This window comes from Geotrypetes seraphini, chromosome 2 (genome assembly GCF_902459505.1).
Source record: "Geotrypetes seraphini chromosome 2, aGeoSer1.1, whole genome shotgun sequence".
NCBI lineage: Eukaryota > Metazoa > Chordata > Amphibia > Gymnophiona > Dermophiidae > Geotrypetes > Geotrypetes seraphini.
Window position 1 is genome coordinate 291,374,771 of NC_047085.1, and position 19,324 is coordinate 291,394,094.

Sequence of the window (19,324 nt, forward strand, 5' to 3'; positions counted from 1 at the left end):
TTTTCTTTTTTTAAGTTTTTTTTATATTCTTTTATAAGCAACAAGTTTTGGGTTTGTTTTTTAAAACTAATAATTAATTTCAATAAAGTTTGTGTTCAATAAATTAATTTGTTTTCCAAAATAGTGACCTTAATAAGCATTTCTAGAGGAAGAACAAGCCTTCTATTTAAGTATTATACTTAGCTTTGTTTTCCCCATCCAGCTTTATGTACAGTTGGTGGTATAAATTTATTGTTGTACTTTGATAGTATTAAAGTGCACCTTAAGATCATCATATACAATAACACCCAAGTCCCACTCTTCTGTTGTGCACATAAGTTCTTCACTCCCTAAACTGTAGCGTTCCCTCGGGTTTTTGCAGCCCAAATGCATGACCTTGTATTTCTTAGCATTAAATTTTAGCTGCCAAATTTCAGACCATTCTTCAAGCTTCACCAGGTCTTTCTTCATATTATCCATAACATCCGGCATGTCTACTCTATTGCAGATTTTGGTATCATCTGCAAAGAGGCAAATCTTACCCAACAACCCTTCAGCAATATCGTTTATAAAAATGTTAAAAAGAACAGGCCCAAGAACAGAACCTTGAGGCACACCACTGGTAACATCCCTTTCCTCAGAGCGATCTCCATTGATCACTACCCTCTGTCGCCTTCCACTGAACCAATTCCTGGCCCAGCTCATCACTTTGGGACCCATTCCAAGGGCACTCAGTTTATTTATCAGATGTCTGTGTGGAACATTGTCAAAGGCTTTGCTAAAATCTAAATAAATCACATCAAGCGCACATCCTCTATCCAATTCTCTAGTTACCCAGTCAAAGAAATTGATCAGATTTGTCTGACAAGACCGACCTCTAGTGAATCCATGTTGCCTCCAGTCCTGTAAACTTGACCATTCTTTGTTTTAAAAGCATTTCCATTAATTTGCTTAACGCAGAAGTCAGACTTACTGGCCTGTAATTCCCTACTTTTTCCTTACTTCCACTTTTGTGGAGAGGGACCACATCCACCCTTCTCCAGTCCTCCGATACCATTCACAACTCTAGAGACTCCATATTAAAACCATGCCCACACCTATCTCATTAGGCGCTGCTTTTTCTGATAGGCATCTATGAAATTCTGTACGCCTATTATGTGAATCGCACACAGCCTTTGGACTTCTAACTTTCAATTATTGCTTGTTAAAGTCATTAATTGTGCTTATTATTCAATCTATTTGAATGCTTAAGTTGTTGGACTTCCACATTGTGGACGCCTAACTTTAGGCATCCTTTATAAAATTTGCCCCTGAGCGTCCAGGAGAGAACATTATTTCTTAAGAGACTAAATAACCTCTTTTTAAAAAGCTACTGCCTGTTCATATAATAATAATATTTAAAAAAAGTTTATATACCGCAGGACCGTAAAGTTCTATGCAGTTTACAATAATTAAAAATGCTACAGATTGAATAAAACTTACAAAGCTAAAAGCTCATAACTAAAACCTTAAAGATCAATCATTGTATAAAATTTTGAAATCAGCTACCTAAGTGCTTCAGGAACAAATATGTTTTTAGGTGTCTCCTAAATTCCTCATAAGTTTTAGTAAGCAAAAGCAGTTTTTCCAAATCTTTACCCCATAATGCTACCTGATACGAAAAAAGATGTTGTTGACATTTTTTAAATTTGCATCCTCTAACCGGTGGGGAGACAAAGTTCAAATGTGAACTTCTCTTATGTCTATTGGTTGAAAAAGAAAAAAGGGATCCAAGATTGTGCTTGGTACCTGTGACTGGTGAGACACTGTAAGAATCTGTGCTCATTGGTCTCGATTATTTTGCCAGCTTTTTTCTTTTGCGATGCCGAAGCGATGGGGTAGGAGTTCTTCTGCAGCCTCGCAGAGCTCTGGGAACCCCCCGCTCGCCACAATCGAGCAATTTTGCAGCGTTTGCAGAGGGAGCCAGCGATTTTGGGGAGCTGCCCGCTGGACTCAGTGGCATGGAGTGACGCCGACCCGGAAGTCCAAGGGCTGGAAACTACACTGAGCCCCAATTGTAGGAATCCACTTCCCCCGCCGCTGAGTGCTAGCTCACCACGTGAAGCGACTGGGAGGCTAGAATATCTGGGAACCAGCTAAGAGAGGTCTCGATGGATTTTTTAAGTCCTGAGAGAACACCAGTGGATAGAAGATCAATGGGAGAAGAAAACCAGGAGCAGCAGACAGAAGGCAGTCAAGGTGAGCTGACTTCAATTTCATATCAGCTTTCCTTTCAACCTGAAAAACTGGCTGAAGTGACTCTTGACTCAATATGGGACTTGGTTTCCAAACTGGGAGACTCACTAACTAAACAGATTAAAGAAAGAGAAAAGAATTTAAGAACTCAAAAACAATCAATAGAAGAAAATAAACAAGAAATTTCCAATGTGAAAGTAAAAGTAGAATAAATTGAAAAAGAAGTGATAATGATTAAGCAAGTTCAATCTACAATAATAAAAGATAACCAGAGTATTAGAAGAAAATTGGAGATATTGTAAAATAGTTATCGAGCCAATAACCTGCGCTTGCTGAATTTTCCAAAAGTTCCGTCGATAACCCTAAGGGATATGATAAAAAGGTACTTCATGGAGATTTTAAATATTCCTGAGGATTCAATATTTCCCCTTATTCAGATTTATTATTTGCCTTCTAAAGTAATGGAACAGCAAGTGGAAGATTTGAAACAGACTGAACAGGAACCTCAACTAGATTTAACAGCAATTTTGGAAGTATCTGATAAAGATTTGGCTAAACCAGCAACTCTTCTATTATCTGTGGCATTATTGCCAGATAAAGAATGGATATTAAAAATGTTTTTTAAAAATAAACATAAGGAGTTCCTAGGTTTGAAAATTCAAGTTTTCCCAGATATTAGTAAAGAAATCGTAGAAGACAATTTCTTTTATTGAAACCAGGAGTTACACAGTTGGGTGGTATTTTCTTCTTGCGCTTTCCATGTAAATGTATAGTAAGGTATCGTAATAACAAATATGTGTTTTTTGAACCAGCTCAACTTACAACTTTCTTGACGCTGAAATGCCTGGAAAAGGAAGGAACAACGGACTAGTAAATAGAAATTAAGCTCCTTGATCCACTCACTAAATACCTTTATTTGGTATAGGAGGACTTATCTTTTGAATTTCCTAAATGTTCACTCATAACTCTTGGATCTATTATGAGGACTTGAGATTGTTTGAATAGAGAATTTATTGGAGAATTTTTCATTTAAAAAAAAAAAAAAAGCAAAGTCAGACAATCTTTCTGTACAAAATGTTTGATTTTGTTAAAATGTAAAATTGATGAATAAAAAAGAAAAAGAAAAAAGGTCAGTTATATATTTAGGAGCTAACCCAAATAAAACCTTAAAACAGAAACAGCCAAACTTAAATTTCACAGGTGCCTCCATCGGCAGCCAATGCAGAAGTTGATAAGAAGGTGTGACGTGATCGAATTTCTTCAGCCCAAAGACCAGCCTGACTGCCGCATTTTGTACCAATTGCAATCGCTGCATTTCCTAAAGGCACATATGTTATTCCATCATCTACTATAATAAAGCGCTAAGCGCGCATGCGCACTCTTACCTACGTGATCTGTAGGTCCTTGGTGGCAGGAGTGTGCATGCGCACATACAATGGTCCCTCTCTCGCAGACCCCAAGGTGATGTGTGCTCTTGCTGGCTCCCTTACACTTCATGCCTGGCCGAAGTTTATTTTTAAGTTTAAAAGCCGCAGCGGTGGCTTCTCTCACGAGCTACACCTGCATTGGAGAAGGCTTCCGACGCAGGCAGCGATCGTGAGAGGAGCCGCCGCGGCACCTTTTAAACTTAAAAATAAACTCCGGCAAGGGACTAAGGGAGCTGACCAGACCGCGGGAAAGGAAGGGGATTAGGGGAAAATGCTGCTACTGATGTACTGGGACGTGGAGGGAGAGGGAAATACCGCTGCTGCTGCTGCACAGAGAGAAGTGCAGAGATAAGTGGAGGGGGCGGGAAATGCTGCTGCTGCACAGGGAAGTTGCGTGGGGGGAGGGAAATGCTGCTGCACAGGGAAATGGAGGGAGAGGGAATGCTGCTTCAGCTTCTGCACAGGGTAGTGGGGGGGAGGGAAATGCTGCTGCTGCACAGAGAAGTGGAGGGGCAGGGAAATACTACTGTTGCTGTTGCACAGGGAAGTGGAATGGGGCGAGGAAAATGCTGCTGCACATGGAAATGGAGGGGGAGGGATGTGCTGTTGCTGCTGCACAGAGAACTAGCGTGGGGAGAGGGAAATGCTGCTGCACAAGAAAATGGAGGGGGAGGGAATGCTGCTGCTGCGGCTGCTGTACAGGGAAGTGGGGGAGGGAAATGCTTATGCACAGAGAAGTGGGGTGGGGGGAGGGAAATGCTGATGCACAGGGAAATGGAGGGGAGGGAAATGCTGATGCACAGGGAAGTGGATTGGGGGGAAATGCTGCTGCACAGGGAAATGGATGGGGAGGGAAGGCAGCTGCACAGGGAAGTGGGGGGGGAGAGAAATGCTGCTGCTGCATAGGGGGCAGGGAGAGAGACAGATAGAAAGAAAGACAGACAGACAGCGGGAGGGAGACAGAAAGAAAGGAAGAAAGCCACGGGGGCGGGGAGAGAGACAGAAGACAAAGGGGGCCAGGGAGAGAGACAGACAGCAAGAGGGAGAGAGACAGAAAAAAATACAGACAGCGGGAGGGAGAGAGAAAGAAAGAAAGACACATATATTCTAGCACCCGTTACGGGCTAAAAGACTAGTTCATAATAAGCGGCATTTGTATTGTTTTTCCAATTTAAAATAATATGGATGCCTAGTGTAGTCATTATATTAAACAATATAGCCGTGTTTTGATGCATTGATGCCTTAATTTTAAAACTGTTGTACATTTGCTGAGATGTCAGGTTAAGATTAAAGACCTTGCTTTAATGAGACTGTTATGTTCTTTAAGGATCAAGGTGAATATATTCATTAAAACAGATTTTTGTTCATGGTAATCTAATCCTTTGTTTTTAATAGAATCCTGAGTTTAATAGGTTGACAGCCAGGCATGTATAGTGTTGATTAATATGTTCTGTTTTTCTTGTTCTATGGTTCATTTTCATGGGGGTCCCAAAGTCTATTACTAGTGCTCTGAAACATGCTAGTGAAATTCTGACAAAAGATCCAGAAGGTGGACCTGCTCGCATTCCATTCAAGACCTTCTCATTTCTGTATACTTATTTGGCTAATTTAGATGAAGACATTCCGGAGTCTGAAACTGAGACTTTTCTTGCAACTCTCCAGGAAAAAGTGTAAGTAAATTTAAGGAGAGAATGCCTTATATTTCTCCTTGTTTTATTCTTCCATAGGAAAAGAATATTAAGAGATTGATTTACCCTCAGAGGCTTAGACTACTGTTCTTCAACCGCCAGTCCGCGGACTGGTGCCAGTCCACAGAAAATTTCTGCCGGTCCGCACAGGGCCGGCGAGATCGAGTCGGCAGTTCAAGTTCCTGCCGACTGCCGTTCCTCCCAGCCTCGGGTGATCAAGACAGCCTGCCGACATCGGGGCCTTCCCTCTGTGAGTCTCGCATGTTCAGAAACAGGAAGTTGAAACAAAATAGGTGGGACTCAGAGAGGTCCTGACATCGGTAGCCTGTCTTGATCGCCGCCCCTGCTGAGTTGCTGAAGAGGGCCGCGGGGAAGATGCAAGTGGAATGGAGAGAGCTGCAGGTGGAGGGAGATGGTCAGCATGTGCGAGCAAGATCCTGGGGAGCCTTCACAGTGGCTGTCTCACTCCCAGCAGCTCTCCTACTTGCCAGGGCAGTGATTCACCGGCAACTTCCTGCAGGCAAGTACTGAGAGCTGCTGGAAGGGGAGGAAGCCACTGTAGGAGGCTGGGAAGCTGCTGGATAAAGGGAGAGCTGCTACTGGGCTTGGAGGGAGGTAGAAGGAGAGATGCTGCTGGGAGGGGAGGAGGGAAAGGGATGGGAAGAGAGTTAATGTTGGATAGGGGGAGGAGGGAAGGGAGAAGGAAAAAAAGAAAGGAGGGAAGGGAGAAAGAAAAAAGGAAGGAAACAGCTGGCAGGGAGATTACAGGAGGGGAAGGGGGTCAGGTGGAATGGAGAGATTAGATGAGGGAAAGGGGGAGAGAGGAATGAGAAAGTAGAGAGAGATTGATACTGGAAAGGGGGTCAGCAGATAAATGAGAGCGGGATAAAGATGCTAGATTTGGTGTAGGAGAGATAAAAATGAAGAAAGCAGTGAATCTGGAGTGAATGATGTAAAAAGGAGAGAGGAGGAACAGGCTGGATGGACAGGGGAGAGGAGCATAGAAAGAAGTCAGATACATATGGTAGGGAGAGAGGGCAGACAGTGGATGGAACGGGCAGATGCTGGATTGAAGAGACAGGGCAGACACTGGAAGGAAAAGAATGAAAAGAAGATGAAAGCAGAAACCAGAGACAACAAAAGGTAGGAAAATATAATTTTATTTCTATTTTGTCATTAGAATATATCAGATTTGAAATATATATCTTGCTAGAGATATAACTGGGGACTGCAGTATTCTGTTAGCATGATATTTCTGTGTAGCATTCTATAATAACTTGGCTTGTTCAGTTTTCTTGATAATAGAGGGGATATATGTGAAGGGGAGGAGAGACAGGGGTTTTGTTGGTCCGTGCTCTGTATATTTTTATTTATAAATTCACAATTGTTCAGAATATTGTTTCTTTGTATACTTTAATAAAATACGTTCAATATAAAATCATAACTACGGCTTGTGCAGATGGGATCAGATGGTTTGCAGGGACCGAGCTCACGGAGATGGGGCGGAAACGGGGTTTTTAAATTTTAGTCCTAGTAGTTTGCCGTCCACAAAATAATTCTTTTATTTCTGCCGGTCCACGGGTGTAAAAAGGTTGAAAAACACTGGCTTAGACTACCACTTTAAGAATAACAGCTAAAGCAGGTTTTCCTAGATATCTACTGTCTTGAAAGTAAATATTTATTTTTTAATTTCATTAACTTATTTGGTATGTGTAAGCTGGCTTCATTTTCTATTATCTGAGAACAAGCAGGACATGGACATCCATGGAGCCTGGTGCAAATGCTGCCCTGCATTCTTTTATCTTTTAGAAGCCTTTGGCAGGCTTGACCATGCATGCTTGCCTTCCAGTCTCCTGACTTGCACAGAACATGAAGATGCGTCTTTTTTCCTGTCATTTTTCTGTTGTCTTCCTGCTCCTTCTTAATGCAAATAGTGTGGGAGCCTTTTACTTTCATTTTTTTAGTTTCTCTTTAATTTTGTGGCATTTTAGGCCTTTTTAAAATTGAAACAATTGATTCTGTGGTGGTTATTTTTCTTATTCTGTCCCAGAAGCCTCCCACTGGCTCGACTATTATGGTAGAATCATGTCTGTGACTGATCCTCATGATGAATGCCTATCCTTTCTTGGATCTGAGCATAAGTCTGCTCACTGTTTTCTTTGTGCTTAAATGAAGAAGAGAACCTCCAAGAAAGCACAATGATACCAGGACAGGGGCCAAGCCACCCCAGAAGGAGTTAGGCTTTTGGCCTTTTGGTTGGTCTGGGTTTAGATAGGCGCAGATTGTTGGGTCCTAGAAGTTGTTTCAAGTTTAATAAAATTTTGATAAAATGACAATTTGGAAATTCCAAAGCGATATACAACAAAATATGGGGATAAAACAATTACTGACATAGACAAGGACTAACATGACTGATTAATAATAATAATAACTTTATTCTTCTATATCGCCATAGTCATGAGACTTCTAGGCGGTTCACACCAAAGAAAGCTGGACAATCAGCGAAGTTACAATGTGTTGAGATCCGGGATACAGTATACAGAAACTTACAAAAGCATATAGAATCTTACAAAAAAGTCCAGGATACAGCGTGTAGGGTCTTACAAAGAGCATATAGAGTCTTACAAAAAGGCCGAGAGATACAGGATATGGAGTCTTACAACAGGCAGTGAAAATACAGCAAACAGTCTTAAAAAGGCAGCAGAAAAAATGTTATACATTTCAGATTTGAAAGCAGGAGTGGACATATGTAGTGTTGGGTGTAGATACTTTTTAGGTGACAATTCTGTTGAATAAGGCAGTTTTTATGGCTTTTCTAAAGGCCTTATATGTCATTCTTGCTCCATTTATGTAGCTGTCTAACCAGTGTTGTTTGTTAGCTTGGTACATAAAAGTTCTATCCAGGAAGGTTTTGTATTTGCAGCCGGTAATGCTCGGGTATGCAAATAGGTTGCTGTTTCTGGTTTGTCTCGTATGGCTGTATAGAGTGAAGTGAGGAAGCAGGTATGTAGGAGCTAGTCCCCAAACCAGCTTGAAACATATGCAAGAGAACTTGAAAATTATTCGTGCCTCCATTGGCAGCCAGTGAAGTAGTTTGTATTAGGGGCTAACATGGTCGCTCTTTTTCAATCCAAATATCAAGCGGACCGCTGTGTTTTGGACAGTCCTAAGTTTCCTTACGGTTTTTTTAGGTATACCCATATAAACAATATTGCAGTAGTCCAGTGTTGAAAGCACTAGTGATTGCACTAGTAGTCTAAATGATAGAGGGTCGAAATATTTTTTGATGGACCTTAATTTCCACAGTGTCAGGAAACATTTTTTTACTACTATGTTCGTGTGTTCCACCAATGTCAAGTGTGTGTCTAGTGTGACTCCCAATATTTTTGTTGTTTTAGTAATTGGGTACGCATGATCTTTTATATGTAACGTTGTATTGGTAATTTTGTCTGTTGGGCTTGCAAGGAAGACTTTTGTTTTTTCTGTGTTTAGTTTCAGCTTGAAGTTTATTGTCCATTGTTCTATTTTGGTCATAATTTGAGAAATGTATTCTGAGGTCTCTTTCGTTATGCTGTTTTCTGGGATTAAAATGGAAATGTCATCTGCATATATGTAGTGGATTAGGTTTAGCTTTTTTAGGAAGTGACCTAGGGATGATATGTAGATGTTGAATAGAGTAGGTGACAGCGGTGAACCTTGAGGTACTCCTGAGGGGTTTTTCCAGGTGGTTGAGTACGTCCCTCCTCTAATCACCCAGTAAGATCTCTTTTTTTAGGAAACCCTGTAGCCAGTTTCTTACTCTTCCCGTGATTCCTATTCCGTCTAGGCAGTGTAGCATTATTTCGTGGTCAACCAAATCAAAAGCACTGCTGAAGATCCTTTGCTGAATAAACCGTAGAGGTGATTGAGGATCGAGGCCAGGACTGTCTCAGTGCTAAAACCTTTTCTGAATCTCGATTGGTGTTCACTGAGGATATTAAATTTGTCTAGATAGTCTACTAGCTCCAAATTGACTAGTCCTTCGAGCAGCTTAGTGAATAAGGGGATGCTTGCTATCGGTCTGTAGTTGGTTTTTAGGGCTAGTGAGTTTTTTTGGTCTTTTAGAATGGGTGTGGTTAGTATGTGTCCCATTTCTTCGTGGAATGTTCCTTCAGCGAGAGAGGTTGCTATCCAGTTAAAAAGGTCCTTTTTAAAATCTAGTGTAGCTGCTGTCATGATCTTGGAAGGACATACGTCCAGAAGGCAGTTTGATTTGGTATATTTGTTGTATAGTGTTAGGAATTGGTGCCAGTTAGGAGGTTCAAAATGGTTCCAGAGCATGTCTACTCTTGTTTCTTTTTTGTGGGGTTCTGATTGGAAATCGAAGTTGGGTGAGGGTGAAGGTATTGTCGTTCTTACATCTAAGATTTTGTTTAGTTACAAAAGGATGAGGGGAGAACTACAATTGTGATAGAAAGAGACAATTATAGGTTAACACAGAAGGACAGGGAAAAGAAGATATTAGAGCCTCTTAGAAATTTTAACCATCGAAGGCGTCTTTAAATAAAAAGAGTTTTTTTTATCCAATCATATTTATTAAATTTGCGAAAAAATACAGTCAAGTACAATAATGCAGCACAGAAGCAAAGCTGTCATAGAAAACATGACATGCAACCATAACATTATCATAAAGATCATCAATGCAATTAACTTGCCATCCCAACACCCATCCCCCCATCCCAGGACTGTGAGGGGAAAATGACACCAAGAACTCAAGTCAGGGCCGACCAATTAAGACACGGCTGCCTGCATGCGCGGGGTTAAGGTATCCAAAAAGGGCTGCCAAATAGTAAGCAACACTCGTCCCTGTTTAGTGTCCCAGTCAAGACAGATGCATGCTTTCCATAGTCAGGAGTATAGCATACGTGAGCGCCAGTGCCATAAGTAGGACTCGGAGGACCTATCCAAAAAGAAAGTATAACTTTCAGGCCTGAGAGAATCTCTCATCAAAGAAAGCCTTTAAGGCCTCTAGGTATAGGGGCTGAAGGTCAAAAATCCAAAACAGGCTATTCTTGTACAATCTCTCTGGATGCTGAACGGATGGGATCTTGTATCTCTATTAGCTTCAGCTGCAGGCAACTAAAAGATGATCCCTCCCCTTTGGGCTGCCTGCCCAGGAGCTTCCTGTCTTGCTCAGTTTGTTCTGCAGCTTCTCTGCATGGTATCATCTTAGTTAATTCTGCTCGTGATTTGTTTTATCCACGTGTTGCGGATCAACTCGGTGCGAGTGATCCTTCATCGGGAAATTGCAGATATTTTAAAGTTTGTCATGCTTCCAGAGGATGCTCTGTAAGCCTGAAACTGCAGTAAGCCCTCTGGACAGCCTGCAGATTGGATCTGGTCTCCAGGTTCGGGAGTCATCTCTCCCTTACTTCGTCAGCAAAGGGGTAGAGTACAGGCTGCTGCGGTTCCGAGGAGGTACGCCGGGATCGGAACTGCGCCACATGTCTTCCCTGATTTCTCTGAGGGGTCCTGGTGGTCGTGATCTGAGGTGGCAGGGAAGGTGAGGCAGTCAGAAGACCTGAAATATCCAGTTTATTCAGCTCCTGAGGTACTGATCTCCTTGCTTGTACTGTGTTTTACAGGTTGCCATAGACTTTCATTGCAGCACATGTCTCTGTGGTGTCTGTGAGTCACAGAGTTTGCATATTTTGGGGTGTCTTCAAATCAGGGTTTGGGGGGGTTCTCTACATGCCCTGCCCCCACCCCACCTGTAAAATTCTAATTTCGTTGTTTTTAGCATTTTCCTGCATTTTTAACGGCACCCGCGATGGCTTTCTTGGATTTTCTTTAAAGTTTTTAAAACTGTATTTTATCCCAGGACAAGCAGGCAAGTATTCTCACTAATGGGTGATGTGATCCAACGGAGCCCCGATGCGGACCCTTCTTTGAAGAAAACTTGAAGTTTCGAGTCGCCCGTACCGCGCATGCGCGAGTGCCTTCTCGCCCGATGCAACAGGCATGTTTCCTCAGTTCTTACTTTTCCGCTGAGCCGAGAAGTCCGTCTTAGACTCTCTGCGCAAAGTTCCTTTGCTTGTGCCTTCTAAGTCCGCGGTTTTGATTTTAATTGATCGTAATCGCTGATTTTCATCGTGTTTTATTGTTTTAAAAAAAATTTATTCGTACCGTTTGACCGGGCAGGCCACGTGGCCGCAGCCCCCGGCTTCGATCTTGCGGTGGAGCTTTTTCGGCCTATGTCCCAGCCTATCACCGGTTTTAAAAAGTGTGACAAGTGCCAGCGCACGATTTCGCTAACGGACCCTCATCGACACTGTGTTCGGTGTCTCGGGCCTGAACACATCCCGAAATCGTGCCGGCCTTGCTCCACACTCACCACACGTGCTTTCAAGCGCCGTTGCGTCCTGTGGGAATTGCTCTTCATGGAGTCCTTGATGGAGCCGTCGACTTCAAAGGGACCTGCACCTTCGACATCATCCGCAGCCCCACAGTCTTCCACCTCTGCGGCGCCAAGTTTCATCAAGCCCACCTCGTTTGTCCCGGCTCAGACTCCAGCGCCTGCTGCGATGCCTTCCTCAACCTCCTCAGGTCATGTAGCCCAGCAGCCCATTCTCCCAGTCGTGTTGAAAGTGCCCAAGGCCTCGAAGTCCAAGCACTCACACGCTGCTCTGAGGGAACGCGAGGCCCGCGCAAGTGGTCCCATTTCAAGTTCAAGTTTCAAGTTTATTAGTGTTTTTGATTAATCGCTTAATCACAATTCAAAGCGATGAACAGAAATAATAAACATTAAAATTACAATATTAAGGAGTAATACAATATTTAACATAGACTTAAAATCAAACAAGACTATTAACAAACTTCACAGACAAGAAAAAGGGAAAAAAGGGAATTGAACTACAAAATATTATAAATAGAATAGTCAGGGAAAAAAACACAAGGTAAGGGATGTAAAATTTCATAATCAAAATCAACACAATTAATAAATCCAAGAGGGAAAACTATCACTCAAAAGCATCTTTAAAAAGAAATGTTTTTAAATTAGTCTTAAATTTATCGAGGTTGTGTTCTTCTCTCAAATAGATAGGAAGAGAGTTCCAGACTTGAGGAGCCGTAACGGAAAAAATAAATTGTCTTCTAGTATTGATGATCTTGAGAGAAGGAATTGTCAATAGATGTTGTTTGTTTGACCGTAATATTCTATTCGAGGAGTAAGGAATTAATAATTTGAAAATAAATGCAAGAGTTTTATAGAGTAAGGATTTGAAAGTAAGATGCAGATCCATCCTTGCCGGCCTCGTTCCAGACCATGCTACAGAAGTACTTCATCGAGCTCTTTACCACGATGGGGCCTCAGCTTCTCTCCCAAATCCAACCTAGGCACGGGGAAGCCTCCCGTGAGGTCGAGCCGCCTCCAGTGTTTCAGTGGGGAACACATTCTCAACAGGGAGCAGAGTCTCTGCGAGTGTCTGGTCTGGCAACAATGCATGCATCGCAAGGACCAGAGTCTTTGCCCATGCCACCTTTGGAGCCGATACACTCGATGCAAGGAGCAGAGTCTTTGCGAGTGCCTCCGTTGGAGCCGATTCACTCGATGCAAGGAGCAGAGTCTTTGCGAGTACCTCCGTTGGAACCGATTCATTCAATGCAAGGAGCAGAGTCTTTGCGAATGCCTCCATTGGAACCGATCACCCCGACGGGGTTTGAGCTCCTACGGCAGCAACCCCTGCTTCGATCGACTGCTTCCAGCCCTATCCATTACCTAGGGGCCTCAACGAAGCCTGCCTCACCCCGTCCATCGAGGCCAACCTCTCGACACCGATCGAGGCATTCCTTGAGACATTCAACCAGGCACGCCTCACCTCGGCGGAAACAAGCATACCTGGACTATTCACCTCCACCGATGCCAGAACTCGAGGTCACAATGGGATCTTTCTCACCATCTCGATCCCTGTCTCCAGCGGACCCGGAAGCCTCGACCTCATCGAGCCCATCACTGAGCCAGGCAACGGCAGACCAACTGTCCTTCTCCTCATTCCTCTGACAGATGGCTGAGGACATGGACATACCATTGGACATGGGTTCCAAATTCTCAAAGGAATACCTGGAGACTATGCGCCTCCCTCAACCACCCACTGAGTCCCTTAAGCTTCCATTGCACAAGCTTCTGGACCAGACCTTCGCTCGATGCCTCGAGACACCTTACTCCATCCCTGCTGTCCCAAGTAAACTGGACACCAGGTACTGCAAGGTCCATCGCAAAGGGTTCGACAGCTCTCAACTCTCTCACCAGTCCCTGTTGGTGGAGTCATCATTGAAGCAATCCCATCCCTCTCAGGTCTACGCCGCCGTCCCGCCAGGGTTACTGGACCAGCACGGACCGCCAGTGCCACATCAATCTTCTGAAACTCAGGGCGATCTTCAATGCTCTCCAGACCTTTCAACATCTCCTTCGCGACCAGGTTGTCCTCATTCGCACAGACAACCAGGTCGCCATGTACTACGTGAACAAGCCGGGAGGCACAGGATCAGCCTCTCTCTGCCAGGAAGCTCTGAAGGTGTGGGATCGGGCAACTCGCAACGACACCTTCCTCAGAGCGGTCTACATTCAGGGGGAGGACAATGCCTTAGCAGACAGCCTGAGCCGTCTTTTGCAACCTCACGAGTGGACCCTCAACTCCACGCCCCTGCATCATATCTTCTCTCTGTGGGGAACGCCTCAGATAGACCTCTTTGCAGCCCCCCCCAACTTCAAACTGCCTCACTTCTGCTCCAGGATCTACACCCCTCAGCGCCTCAAGGCAGATGCATTCCTCTTGGACTGGACGAATCGCTTTCTATATGCATTTCCTCCTTTTCCTCTCATTCAAAAGACTCTAGTCAAGCTGAAGTCAGACCATGCCACCATGATCCTGATTGCTCCACGGTGGCCCAGACAACCTTGGTACTCCCTTCTACTTCAACTCAGCAGCAGGGAGCCATACCTCCTACCAGTCTTTCCATCTCTGCTTACACAGCATCAAGGATCTCTGCTTCACCCCAACCTGCAGTCTCTACACCTGACAGCTTGGTTCCTCTCAACGTAACCCCTCTCCAGTTTTCTCAACCTGTGAGAGATGACCTGGAAGCTTCAAGGAAGCTTGCTACTAGACAATGCTACCACCAAAAGTGGACTAGATTTTCTGCTTGGTGTTTTTCTCATCATCATCATGAGCCACAACACTCCTCCTTGTCTTCAGTTTTGGATTATCTTTTGCACCTTTCCCATTCTGGTCTCAAGTCTACATCGATACGAGTCCATCTTAGTGCAATTGCTGCTTTCCATCAGCCTCTTCAAGTGAAACCTCTCTCTGCTCATCCGGTGGTTTCCAGATTCATGAAAGGACTCTTCCATGTCAATCCTCCCCTCAAACCGCCGCCGGTGGTTTGGGACCTCAGTGTGGTTCTTTCTCAGCTTATGAAACCTCCATTTGAACCTCTTCACAAGGCTCACCTGAAGTATCTCACTTGGAAAGTGGTGTTTCTCATTGGCTTCACTTCTGCCCGAAGAGTCAGTGAGCTACAAGCCTTGGTTGCGGACCCGCCTTTTACAGTATTCCATCATGACAAGGTGGTTCTCCGCACGCACCTGAAATTCCTCCCTAAAGTTGTCTCAGAATTTCATCTCAACCAACCCATTGTGCTTCCAGTGTTCTTTCCGAAGCCACATTCTCACCCTGGAGAATCTGCCCTGCATACTCTGGACTGTAAGCGTGCTTTGGCTTTCTTCCTAGAACGCACCAAACCTCACAGATCTGCTCCTCAACTTTTCATCTCCTTCGATCCGAACAAGTTGGGACATCCCGTTTCCAAGCATACCATCTCCGACTGGATGGCGGCTTGCATCTCATTCTGCTATGCCCAGGCTGGATTGCCCCTTGACAGAAAAATCACAGCCCACAAGGTCAGAGCGATGGCAGTTTCTGTAGCCTTCCTCAGATCAACAACGATTGAGGAGATTTGTAAAGCTGCCACTTGGTCCTTGGTTCATACCTTCACCTCACACTATTGTCTGGATACCTTCTCCAGACGGGATGGACAGTTTGGTCAAACATTACTACAAAATTTATTCTCCTAAGTTGCCAACTTTCCCACCATCCCATTCTGGTTAGCTTGGAGGTCACCCATTAGTGAGAATACCTGCCTGCTTCTCCTGGGATAAAGCAATGTTACTTACCGTAACAGTTGTTATCCCAGGACAAGCAGGCAGGTATTCTCACTAGTGGGGTGATGTCATCCGACAGAGCCCCGATGCGGACGTCTCACAAGCATACTTGCTTGAAGAAACTTCAGAAGTTTCGAGATGCCCGCACCGCGCATGCGCGAGTGCCTTCCCGCCCGATGCACCGGGCGTGTCTCCTCGATTCTTTTCTTTCCATGGAGCTGAGAAGTTTTGCTTCAATTCTCTGCGCTGAGTGAACCCGTGTTCTTGCCTTCTAGTACCGCGGTTTTGAGTTATTTTGCTCTTTATCGTGTGTTTTATTCATTCGTTTATTATTTAAAAAAAAAAAAAAAAAAAAATTTTTTCCGGAGATTCGACCGGGTCGGCCGCGTGGCTCAGGCCCCGCTCCTTCGATCTCGCGGCGGAGCTTTTTCAGCCTATGTCCCGGCCGATTACCGGTTTTAAAAAGTGCAGCAAGTGCCAGCGCGCGATTTCGTTGACGGACCCGCATCGACGCTGCCTGCAGTGTCTTGGTCCAGAACATCTTCCGAAATCGTGCCGGCCTTGTTCCACTCTAACAGCACGTGCTTTTAAGCGTCGCTGTTCCCTGTGGGAGTCGATGTTCAAGATGGAAGCTGCTAAAGAACCTTCGACTTCAGCTGGTGCTTCGCCTGTGCCTGCGAAGGAATCTTCGACTCCTGCTGCATCGGGTCTTTTGAAGCCGGCCTCCTTCGTCCCGACTTCGACCCCCGCCTCCTGCTGAGGTGCCTCCTTCGGTCTCCTCAGATCAGGTACCTCCTCAGACCATCCCCCCGGTGGTTATCAAAGTGCCGAAAGCTTCTAAGGCTAAGCACTCGACCACTCGAGACCGCGAAGACCGTACAGGAGGTCCCACTTCGAGTGCAGCTCCCCCCTTGGCGGCTTCGCTGCAGTCGATCATAGAGGCTCAATTCATTGATATCATGACCACCATGGCGCCCAAGTGGCTTGCCACAATCCAGGGTGGGCAAGCAGTCCCTCCTCGAGGGGTCGAGCCGCCCCCTCCTCCTCCCCCTCGCCGCTCGCTCTCACTGCTCGGGGAGGAGGAGTGGCGCTCGGCAGCCAGTTCATCGAGGCGTGCTTCGTTTAGTGACATGCCGCCTCTGAAACCCATCCCCCTTCAGGGCGAAGAAATTTGGGATATACCTTCGGGTAGTCGAAGCCCTGGGCATCGTCAGGAGGAATTCTTCCACACTCCCTATCAAGCATGCAATGCGGCTCGAGAGGCATTGGGCCATCCTCCTCTTCGCTCTACGGCCTCCAGCCCCATCTACTCCTTGGAGGCCTCTGGGGAACCGCCTAAGCATCGCCGGTCCAGGTCTCCTTTGAGACATAGGGAGGGGCATCGTTCCAGGCATTCTTCGAGGCATTCCTCTAGGCCTCAGAAGAAACTTCCTTGTGTGGGGTATCAATCTTCAGATGTCTCCCCTCCTCCGGGCCCGGAGTACGAGGATACCTATGGCTCTTTCTCGCCCTGCCGATCACAAGTTTCCTTGGATCCAGAGGCCTCGACTTCATCCAGCCCGTCCCGCCGACCTGTGTTGGCGGACCAATTGTCTTTTTTGTCTTTTCTCAGGCAGATGGGGGATGATCTCGACATCACCTTGGACTCCGGTTCCCGATACTCCAAGGAATACCTGGATACCATGCATCTGCCTCATCCTCCTGCCGAGTCTCTTCGTCTGCCTCTGCACAAGCTCCTCGACCAAACCTTCATGCGATGTTTTGAAACACCGTACTCTATTCCTGCTGTTCCTGGCAAACTGGATGCCAGGTATCGCACGGTGCATCACAAGGGGTTTGAGGGCTCCCAACTCTCCCATCAGTCCCTGTTGGTCGAGTCCTCCCTCAAAAGATCTCATCCGTCCCAGGTGTATGCCTCAGTGCCACCGGGCAGAGAGGGCCGGACCATGGATAAATTCGGGAGGCGCATCTACCAGAACTCGATGATGGCATCCAGAGTTCTCAATTACACTTTCCATTTTGCCACTTATTTGGAGTTCTTCCTGCCTGTGCTTCGAAGTTTACACCTTACATTGAATCTCAGGCTCGTTTTGAATTTGAGGAGGTAGTCGCCTCGCTGTCCCAGCTGCGCCTTCAACTGATGCAATCCTCCTATGATGCCTTCGAACTCTCGGCACGGGCTGCTGCCTGCTCCGTGGCCATGCATCGTTTGGCCTGGCTTCGCACCATTGACATGGACCCGAACCTCCAGGATAGGCTTGCCAATGTCCCCTGTGCGGGTGCGGATTTATTTGATGAATCTATTGAGACCGTGACGAAGAAGCTATTGGACCATGAAAAATCTTTCCAGTCCATCCTTCCTCCCAAGCCTAAGCCTGCTCATTCTCGTCCCTCTCGTCCGCCCTTGATCTATCAGCGGCGTTACACTCCCAGGCAGGCTCCCAGGCAGGCAGGCAACCGGCGAAGAGACAACCCCTGCAGAAGTCTCAGCAAAAACCTCAGCCTTCTGCTGTACCCAAAGCTCCTCAGCCTTTTTGACTCTCTGATAGGGAGCATAACCAACTCCGTTCTGCTTACCCCTGTCTTTCCGATTGGGGGTCGACTCCATCATTTTTATCATCAATGGACGACCATTACAACCGACCTTTGGGTCCTTACCATCATCAGAGAAGGATACTCTCTTCAGTTCCATCGGGTCCCCCAGGACCACCCTCCAAGAGAGTATCCTTCCAGCTTGACCCAGACCGCCCTTCTTTTTCAGGAAGCGCAGGCTTTGCTCCGGATTCGGGCCGTCGAGCCAGTCCCTGTGGACTAACACAACCGAGGGTTTTACTCTCGGTACTTCCTTGTTCCGAAGAAGACGGGCGACCTGCGTCCAATTCTGGACCTCCGGGTGCTCAACAAGTTCCTGGTCAAGGAGAGATTTCGCATGCTGACCCTAGCTTCTCTCTACCCCCTCCTCGAGCAGAAAGAGGCCTACACTCACATTCCCATTCATCCGGCCTCTCGCAAATTCCTCAGATTTTGGGTGGGACATCTGCATCTGCAGTATCGAGTGCTTCCATTCGGCCTGTCCTCATCTCCCAGAATCTTCACAAAATGCCTGGTTGTGGTGGCCGCTGCACTCCGGAACCAAGGTCTTCAGGTGTTTCCCTACCTCGACGACTGGCTCATCAAAGCTGCCTCGGCGCCAGGGGTCATCTCGGCGACACAACAGACTATCTGGTTCCTGCAGAGTCTGGGATTCGAAATCAACTTCCCCAAATCTCATCTGCAACCGACCCAGTCTCTCCCCTTCATCGGGGCAGTTCTCGATACTATTCAACTCAGAACTTTCCTTCCTCCTCAACATCTGGATGCTCTGCTTTGTCTCTGCCAGTCGGTGTCTTCTCACAAGTCCATCTCCGCGAGACACATGATGGTTCTCCTGGGCCATATGGCCTCTACAGATCATGTGACTCCTTTTGCCAGACTTCACCTCAGAATTCCTCAGTGGACCCTGGCATCTCAGTGGACACAAGTGTCAGATCCTCTGACTCGTCACATCATAGTCACTCCTGCTCTTCAGCAGTCTCTACATTGGTGGATGATCTCTACAAATCTATCCAGAGGTTTGCTGTTTCACTCCCCTCCCCACCAGAAGGTTCTCACAACCGATTCCTCGACCTATGCATGGGGGGCTCATCTGGACAGTCTTCGCACTCAAGGCTTCTGGACCAGTGCGGACCGGCTGTGTCATATCAATCTGCTGGAACTCAGGGCGATTTTCAATGCTCTTCAAGCTTTCCAACATCTGC

General features: G+C 45.9%; 1 protein-coding gene across 3 annotated transcripts in view; it reads left to right on the forward strand.

Annotated features, from left to right (window-relative positions):
• The window catches only part of ROPN1L (rhophilin associated tail protein 1 like), a 208,719-nt gene that overhangs the window by 138,416 nt on the left and 50,979 nt on the right, over nt 1-19,324 (forward strand). For all 3 annotated transcript variants that reach the window (XM_033934263.1, XM_033934262.1, XM_033934261.1), the window contains exon 5: nt 5,136-5,311. In XM_033934263.1, coding sequence (XP_033790154.1) covers nt 5,136-5,311 — 176 coding nt within the window. The remainder of the gene's footprint in view (nt 1-5,135; nt 5,312-19,324) is intronic.